We start from the raw sequence: 10,156 nt of genomic DNA, 5'->3' as shown, positions 1-10,156 counted from the left end.
TGACTGACGGAGTGATGGTGTTGCTTAGTTGGATGCTAAGAGTAAAGGAGTAGTTAGTGAGTTGCATGGTGTATGTGAATTTCTAAGATGTGCTTACAGATGACATACATGATGTACCTCTAGAGCGTGAGGTAGAGTTGTCATAAAGTTAGTTCTAGGTATGAAACTGATGTCGATGGCTCCTTATAAGACGTCAGCATCGATATTGGTTGAGTAAGGAAACAAGTGAAAGGATTGCTGGAGAAGAAGTTTGTTTGACCGAGTGTTTCTCTGTAGGGTGCTCTTGTATTGTCGTTAAGAAGAAAAATGGATGTATGAGACTATGTGTGGACTCCAGGCAGTTGGATGAGGCGACTATTGAGATTGAGTATCTACTTCGAGGGATTGATGATTTGACGGACCAACTAGTTGACGAGTATGTCTTCAGTGTAATTAAATTGAGGTTAGGCTACTTTCAGAGTCGGGTGAAAAGTCAAGATAGTTAAGTGGAAGTTTGAAGAAAGAGGTGTAGGCATTACAAATACTTGGGATAGTTTGTTGCAGTGTTTATTGAGAATATTATGAATGATTTAAATCAGAATATAGACGTGTTAGACTTGGAGATTTGAATTACGGTGTCGAAAGGGAGGAAACCTTAAGATGATTTGTCAGAGTGTAAATTATGATTTGAGGAGGTGAGTTTGCTCGAGCATGCTATTTTGAGTGATGGTATCTGTGAATCCACCTAAGGTAGATGCTTTGAAATTGATTACGAAGACTAGAAGATTTTTGGGCTTAATTGGTTATTATCGCAGTTTGTTTAAGACGATGTCAAATGTGATATGTTGTTAACGAATGAGTTGGAGAAATGAGATATTTAGTATTATGAGGAATGTGAAGATATTGGAGGAAGCGCATGGAGATGCAACTTACATCGGTTAATAATGATTAGAGTGGTGATAGCTTTTGAGGAAAAGAGAGGTAATGGGAAGATAAAAATAAACTCAAAGATGAGTGGAATCATGTTTCTAGCGACAAAGTATTAACAAGTGTCAGGGAGAACTTGGGGAGAATTAAAGACTGAAGAATTATGAATGTTATGAAAGTCCTCTGCATGTATAGCAACTTCAATTGGAGCGAAATATTAATAACGTAATTAGTATATTATCATTTGTTGAGTTAGGAGGAACTTAACATTTGCACGATGCTGGATGAGTCTGAAGTAGAACATATGATGTGTTTAGGCGATGGTGTTTCATCGACAAGATCGAATGAGAAGAAATTGTGGAAGCATTTGTAAACCTCGAACGAAAATTTATTAGACCATGGTGCTTTAGGTGACTTGGAGTGCAAGTTCTAAGGAACGCTATTGTAGTTTAGTAAGGATGGTTTATACCCCATCAGATTATCGTCTACCTATTGACAAATTGAGGAACTGATCACCTTTGATCTCTTGTTGATAGTAGACGGGACTGTGTTGGATGTAATAAATTGTCTTGCCAGTTTGAAAGTGCGTGAGGTGAATTGACTTTTTATCGAGAGGATATTTGTTCACCATTTTGTGTGAACTTATTGAGAAAGTGGCTATGAGATAACTGAGACTTATTGAACAGTTCAGAGACTTAAGTTTGTATGCAAGCTAGCGCCGCAGTGTAAAAGGATGAGTATACCATGGGTGAACAATGAGGGTCTGGTGGATGTTGAAGATAATTAGAAGCTAAATGTGAAAATTGTAGATTTGATAGTTGATGGGAATCAAAAGGAGGACCATGAATTGTGATAGATGGTTAGAGTGGTGCAACTGAAGAGTGATGTGACATAGTTCATTAGGTAATGCGATTTGTTAAATATTGGAAGTCTGCGGACTGATGCAAGCCATTAGACATTCTAGAGTGGAAGTGATGAGTGAGAGGTTTATGTATTGTTTGTGTTACTGCCACGTCAAGATATGTATTAATCTACATGTTCGATTGACGGATTGTTGATGTCATGATATTATGTTATTATGAGTTTGTGTGGTATGATATCCAACTTTAAAAGTGTTCGTTGTGAATTGTTGTAATTGCATAAAATATGTTGGTAATGAATTGATGCTATGTGACGTTATGATGATTTGATTGTCGTTGTTGTGATGTCGTTGCTGTTTTGTGATGATAGACATATATAAATACGAGAGTACCACTGTGTATGTGTTTTGTTGTTGATGATATTGTGATGATGTATATATGATGTTGCATGTCTAGCTATAACCATGCTATGTTGATAAAGAATATATTATTAAGAACACCCTCGACTAACTGAGTTCGAATCTAAGTGTGTAGACATTGTAGTTGTTGCCTGCTGAGAGTAGGATGCGAGGGCGTTATCTAGAGTTGTTTACATCAGGTAAATTTTTTGGGACGAAAATATTATAAGTGGGGGAGAGTTGTAACACCCAAAATTTAGAATTTGTATTGTTTTGATGAATTATGGCGAGTAATTGTGAATTTAAATGTTTTGATGATGTTTGTTGAGAGTTAGAGGTATATGTCCTTGGGTTAAGAGAGTAGTACCTTGGATTAAATGGTATGTTGAGTTGATTAATTAAATAGAGTTTAATTAGTAATATTATTGTTGGGTTAGATAATTATTTAGCTATTTTTACTAATTAATGGAGTATTCTATTATTAGGGAATAATAATAATAATAATAATAATAATAATAATAATAATAATAATAATAATAATAATAATAATAATAATAGTGTGACTTGGAGTTATTGTAATTCTTATAATCGACCTTAGGTTTAGATAATTGTAGGTTGGGTTTGTGTTTGGAATTTTATGATGAATTTTATGATATTGATGAACTACCATAATGGATTGTTTAGTTTATATGATTGATGTGATGTATGATATTGTTTATTGTTGTATTGGTGAATGATAACATGAATTAGGGTCAAATCCACCGTGTTTATGGGTTTGAATGTCTAGGGTTTGATGAAGATTGTTGGGAATATGATGAACATTTGTATTTTTGTGTCTAAAATAATTAATTTATGTTAGAACTAAGTTAATAGACCTTAAATCACAGAAAAATAATGATTAAAATCAGTTTTTAGGCAAATAACTATTAACCTAAAATTTTATTCACAAAATGTTTAAAATATAGAACGAGCTCGTAATTATTATTAGACCAATTTAAAACACACATTACCAAAACCAAATTTAAAAAAGGCAAGTGACTAAAGAATGAATTAGCTACCTTTTAGTGTATTTAAAAGATAGATGAATAAATAAAATATGTTAGGGAGCACTGGAAGTGTCAATGAGTTAAACATTCAAAATGTAAGAGACTTTAACACTACATATTGATCAAAAATTGTAAGGTAATGGGTGTGTGAGTCATTTCTCTTGTATACCCGACATTTCTTTCATTTCTAATCAATGTGAGACTTAACCAATCATACTTGAATTCAACAATCTCCTCCACAAATATAAGTCACTCACATCACTAATATTGATCTATACTAAGATCTCACTTTCACTCTCCCCACTGACCCTAACTTTACTTTAATATCACTTGTTCTTACATCAACGAGCATAGAGGATTTTAACGATAAACAAAAGTAAAAAAATAATGAACATGATTGATCTATACTAAGATCTCACTTTCACTCTCCCCACTGACCCTAACTTTACTTTAATATCACTTGTTCTTACATCAACGAGCATAGAGGATTTTAACGATAAACAAAAGTAAAAAAATAATGAACATGATTGATCTCTTTGTTAACGCATTCCATTCAATAGTATATACTTAAGTATACTATTAAGTCATTTGTATAATATATTTAACTTAGGTTTTATTTAGCCATTTTGGTCTAGTTTGCCATAAGTTGTTGCAATCGATTCATGCCAAATGCAGAAAGTTGTTTCTTAACTTACAAGTAACATAGTAGCAAGTAGCAACTTGTTATAAATAAGGAACCCAAAAGCAACAACACTATTGTCAAGAAACGAAAATGCTGCAAATAAATTAAATGAAAATGCTGCAAATAAATTTTACATAAATTATTATAACTTATAAGCATAACCACCAACAATTTCATACCAAAACCAGTATTCACCAGCTTAAAAAAAGGCCAAATTATCTTGCTAAATGTATAAAATATGATTCTTTCACTGTGAAATGTGTCACGAAAAATACAAAATCAGGGTGCTTCTGTGCAATTGGATAGAAGCTAAACTTTGAAGAGTTTGTTAACCCTGTAGAAGCAAACATGCTCTAAGGTTGTTTCCAAAAAATGGCATGCAAATATATTTATTAACAACTTTGTACATTTTCATTCTTCTCGAAAAGATTAAAAATCTGAGAATCAGCACTAGCTAGCGTGTTTAGGCATGGTAAGTAAAGTCGAGAAGAAGTTCTGAATGTCCGGCTTAATGCAACGGATAAAGCGAGAATACCTGCATATTAAGATTGAGAAAGAAAATATGATCAGTGCAATATACTATAAGAGAACTACATTTCAAGTTGTAAAGAGAATGTAAGATAACATACCACGGTTTGGCGCTCACATTATCAAAATGCTTCAAGATAAAGAGTATGCATGAATATTTTAACGATGTAGCATTATAGGTGTCTGACATCACATACATTACTGAAACATTTTCCACAGAAATGTCCTGCAAGAATTATTTAACAATATTAAATTAAACCATTAAAAATTCAAAAAAAAAAAAAGAAGAAATAAAAGCAACTGTGAAACTCAAGTCATTGCCTACCTCATAAATAACAGATTCACAAATACGCTTAAGGCCGTCGAGAAGATATTGATCTGCAGCTTTAAGGAGGTCCAGGGCAATATCTAAATCAACAGCTACTGTTCCGGTGTATATAAATCTAAATTTCCAACATAAAATTAGTTCATAAATAGAGCCTATTATAAAAACATCAATATATAAGAAAAGGGGCAGTCAGTATCAACCTACCTCATCATCAACTCAAAGACATTCCATTTGATATTGGGAATCTCTATTTCCTTGGATTCCTTTTCCTGCATTGAACATTGTAAAACATTATGGAGGTTATTTACACTCCAGCTCCGCATATCCATTAATCATAATTCAATTGCAAAGTGATTATGGAACTAGATAACTAGCACCCTTAACCTATTAAAGATACCTCGTAATTTCTATTTGAATATTTGCAAAAGAATAATAGTTGCTACTTACAGGTAATGAATTAAAAGAAGACTTGAAAGTTGAAACTAAGTTGAATGATTAGTTAATGCTTACCTTGTAACCACCATCAAACATTGCGCGAAATATATCAGATGAAAGTAAACAAGCTCTATGAGCATGAAAGCGTTTGCCTGAAGAAAGGAGAATTTAGTAAATTAGTTCATACATCATATTCAATATGCATACAAGCAGAAAATTAATAGGAAAAAGCAGCAAAAATTGGAGCAGCATTTAGACCTTCAACTATGAATGTGACATCAGAAAGTACTGGATTGTTAACATATTGCTCACCCATGTAAACCTACAATACATACAAGAGAAAAACAATATCTCATTTTCCATTCTCATGATCATCACCATAATATATACAGTAGAATATGAATCAAACAACTAAGTTGCAAAGGCAATAAGTTCAAATTGCAGTTGAATTATGCAACTATGATAATACAGAACATGTGCAGAGCAAAAAACCAAAATAAATGTGATGAATCCAATGAGACATAAAATGAAAAATACCAGTGGAGTTGGGGATGCAGGCGCAAGATCAACAATAGAGACACTCATTCCTTTGGTAGCCATTGTGTGAAGCGCTTCAGCGGCTTCACGCTTCTCCTTTTTGGTTGTAGATCCAAGAAGATTCAACAACAATTCTAATCCTGAAGATTTAACAGCATATTGATTGAAAAATACTTTCCAAGTACAGCCAGAGAAAGGGGACAAAAGTATATATTAAAGTTTGTTACCATTATTGTCTATGAAAATAGCTTTACGGTCATCGGCGGAACATAGATGTGCAAGAGCAAGAGCTACACGTTTCTGAACAACCTTTTCCCCGAAGCGCATAAGATATAACATTTGCTCCAGCACCTGCAAAAGAGGAATTAATGAAACATTCAAAATCAATAATGTAAACAACATTAAAAGGAATGTTGTGCCAAAAGTGGGCAACGCATCGCACTCAACAATATGCAATTTTATATTCTTGTAAGCAACTATAACAAAAGAATCCACCATAGTAAGTTGTTGTGCCAAATCAACTACCTGGTCTTTATTCTCAGCATTTTGAAATGCAAGAGTTCTTAAAGCCTCTGTAGCAGCTCTATGTACCTCTGTATCATCGGATTCAAGCAAATCAACAAGAGGAGGGATGCCACCTTCCAACCTGATCATGGAATCTATTAGAGAGCATGGACTATGATATATTCAAGGCATTGTTGTCAATTGCAGATAACAGACTGTTAACATTCCAATATGTATTAATGCTATAACAGATACTGGACAACATTTTGTATTAAATTGTGTATCACAAAGAGAGTCATCATTGAGGGCGTGCAAGGCACACTACCGCACAAGACCCACAGTTTATCACAGTTAAATTGTATCTAAATAGGGTCTCATAAAATATTTTTCACAATTAAATTATAGTGAAATGGGACTTTTAATTATTTTGTCATGGTTGAATTAATGCTTAACTAAGGGCCTCCAAAAACATAAGACAACTTTGATCATAGAACAATGGTGGTATCCAAATCCAGCTATGCTATAGTTGTTAAAGCAGACTATTTAACAACATTCTAAAATATTGGAATTTGGACAATAACAAATACCTGACAAGGGTCTTGATGCTGTTATTATCATGAGCAAGATCGGTTATTACATCGGCTACTCTCCCAAGAAGATGAGAAAAATGTATTTGAGAAATATCAGGGGCCTTAGGTCTCATCAACAAGTCTACAAGACAGGGCAAGGCTCCAGCATCAACAATAAGTTGTTGATACTCAGGCTGTTTGAACATGAAGATCAGCACAAGTAAAACAAGAGTTATTATATATGAAACACAAACTCTCCAAACACGACATTGCCACTAACATAGTGACACGAGTAATAATTTGAAAAAATGAATGAATTAAACATAAACACAAAAACATTACCATCTTCTGATTATATTAAAGAGTACATTGAAATTACCTTGACAACAATAAGACCGAGGATAAAGACACAGTCTCTATTAATATCGTAAGTATCAACATCGAATTCACCCCCATTAGACACCATATGCAAAACCTTCACCAGAGATGGAATGACATCACAAATTACCAAAAGATTCACAGTATCCTCTGCGAAAGAGAAATTGAACACAACAAATCAAACATAAAACGTTCCAAATCAATAATAACAAAAAAATTAAATCAAAGCAAAGAAATGGAATTGACAACAGACCATCATTGGCGAGGTCGGAAAGAAAACATAGAGCATCTTGAGCATGACCAATATCCGGATCATACGACGAAGAGACTGAGTTTAACAGATCGATGTGTTGAACAATATCTTCGATAAGATATAGACGGCGAGAGTTTTCACGAAGAACATCTTCTTCGGTAATTTTCCTCTTCAAATTTTGCTTGCGGTCCATTATAGATTAGAAGTGATGGTTTTTCTGAGAATGAAAATCGCTTATGGTTATATTGCTTTTGCAGATTTTAAGCCAAAAAAAATTAGTATAAAAGAACATTACTTACACCGTTTGGCGAAAAAGTTTGAAGCAATTGAAATAGTGGTAACGTTTGGCGCGAATATTTTGGAGAAAAAATATTTTTGAATATGTGGTTAGCACGTTTCGCTCTTGTTTTTTTATACATTTTATTTCATAATTATATTGTTTAAATAAATTATTTCATTAACGTTCTTATTATTTAAATATTATAGTAAGACATTTTAGATTACTAAATATTAAGATTTCGAACAATTGCCATCATATCTTGTAGTTAATATATAAAACTAATAACAATAAATGGGTACATAAAATAACTAAATGATAAACATTATTTATAAATAGTAGTTTTGTAAGATTTTGAAATTTGATATTGCTAGAGTAATATTTATAAATGCTTTAAGTTAAAATATTATGAGAAAGTAAGGATAATATATTTTATGTTTAATTTTCTTTCTAGTGAACTTTTAAGAAAATTTAAATTGTTTTAAACTTAAAATATCATTATCTATTATCTTTAAAAATAGGATATCATTAAAAAAGTATTGATAGGTGTTGAATACATTAATCTATAAATATAAAATGAGTTGAAAGAAGGTGTTCAAAACTGAACCTTAACCGGATCAAAATAAATTGAAAATCACCAAAATTTAAGTTGCTATATATTTATAAAATATATATTGTTAACCAATCCAATATTTAAATTTACATATTAATAAAATATTTTTTATTATTTATTTATAAATATTATCATTTTTATTTGAAATTAAATTGCTATATATTTATTTTTTTTATTTTTAAGTTGTTAATGTTGATAAGGATAAGATTAAAATTTTAATTTATACTACTTTTATATCTTTATATATAAAATATTAATTGTATTATAAGTTTATTTAAAAATACAATTTCATACATAATTTACATTTACATTTATGCATCAAATTATAAATTTATTTTGAAAATTATAAAATTATTTTATGGCAATGTATGAATGACTAAACATAAAATTATGGTAGCCTTTAAATATGTAGGTATGGCTTAATCATTTTTAAAAAAAAAACTTAATCAACCGAACCAACTCATACCGCATGTTTAGTTTGGTTTGATTTTATTTCTAGAAGTCAACCGAATCAAACTGAACTGTGCGTTTTTTCTCTTGTGATTCGAATAATTTTTAGTTTTAAAGCCGTCCAAAACACACTTCAAACACTCCTTGAAAGAATCGACTGTATTATCAAAATTTATCATCCCAACATTACTTACATCTTTAAATATTAAAATAAAAATGTATAAATATTAAAATATTAATATCATTATTCCTTTAAAAAGTGAAATTTAAAATAATAAAAGTATATAAATAAAATTTTTAATAAAAATGTATAATAATATAAAAATTATTTTTCAAATATACTGAAACAAATCAGTTTTTTATTTGGTTGAGTCAAGTTAAATCATATTTAATTTTAAAAAAAAAGTTAAATCTGCTCACTATTTTTGCATCTAAATCTAGACATTAATCATACCCATTAAATGTTAAAGTAAAGAATATCTCATTTAGTTGTCTTATCTCATTCTCAGAAGAAAAATGTTATATTTACACTTAAAACATACATTACACCGTAATTACTGTTCAATAAACGAATGATGTTTTATTAAAAGAAATTATGAATTAAGGAGTACCGATATAAAATTGCGTGATTAATCAATTTCATTATTTTATTAACAAATATTTTATATTTTATTGACCAACTTTATTTTATTACTAAAACTTATTTTTAATATTTGGGCGTTTATTAACCAACTTAATTATTACATTAACCAATATTTTACACTTCATTAACCAAATTTTTATTACTAAAGTTTATTTTTAATATCTGGGCGTTTATAAACCAACTTTACCATTTTATTAACTAATATTTTAGACCTCATTATCCAATTTTCTTTTACTACTAAAAATTATTTTTAATATTTAGACGTTTATTAACAAAACTATACACTATATCAACCAATTTTTTATATTCAATTAACCAATTTTGTGCTACTAGTGTTTATGTTACTATTCACAGACAACGTTCACGATTCGCGATTACTGTTCACTATTTATGTCACTGTTCACAGTATTAATGAATAGTGACTAGGGTGTAAGTGTAAGCTTTAGTGTTCTCATAAACTCTTCTCTACCTAAATGACTCTATACTATTGTTTACTCGTATTTTTGATAAACAGTTGCTAGTCGTTAAAAATATTATTTGCATGATCAACTAGTAAATCTTACGACATATTGAGCGTAAATTCTTAGAAAAGTATTTAATTGTTGTTGTAAAAGTAGAAATCGACTCTAACTTTATAAGGAACAAAGACTATAAGTTGTAAAGAAAAAACAAGGAATTTCAACTGTGTCGAGCTCCTTATAAAATGCAGTGTAAAGAGAAAAATGAATTGATGGAAAAGACAAGTGAAA

The 10,156-nt window shown here is 30.7% G+C and overlaps 1 protein-coding gene across 1 annotated transcript; it reads right to left on the bottom strand.

Annotated features, from left to right (window-relative positions):
- Nucleotides 1-4,165: 4,165 nt before the first annotated feature.
- Nucleotides 4,166-7,640, bottom strand: LOC131614774 (ARM REPEAT PROTEIN INTERACTING WITH ABF2-like). The gene is made up of 12 exons (XM_058886328.1): nt 7,425-7,640; nt 7,173-7,321; nt 6,812-6,987; nt 6,246-6,366; nt 5,948-6,071; nt 5,721-5,860; nt 5,442-5,505; nt 5,259-5,335; nt 4,953-5,017; nt 4,746-4,863; nt 4,522-4,646; nt 4,166-4,427 (listed from the first exon to the last, which is right to left on the bottom strand). Exons 1-12 carry the CDS (start codon nt 7,615-7,617, stop codon nt 4,343-4,345), a joined length of 1,437 nt encoding a protein of 478 aa, XP_058742311.1. The 5' UTR covers nt 7,618-7,640; the 3' UTR covers nt 4,166-4,342.
- Between the last annotated feature and the right edge of the window lie 2,516 nt (nt 7,641-10,156).

The sequence above is a fragment of the Vicia villosa genome, linkage group LG6 (assembly GCF_029867415.1).
Source record: "Vicia villosa cultivar HV-30 ecotype Madison, WI linkage group LG6, Vvil1.0, whole genome shotgun sequence".
In the NCBI taxonomy this organism is placed as follows: Eukaryota; Viridiplantae; Streptophyta; class Magnoliopsida; order Fabales; family Fabaceae; genus Vicia; species Vicia villosa.
Note: the sequence above shows the minus strand (reverse complement) of the source record. Positions and strands in the feature narration are given on the sequence as shown.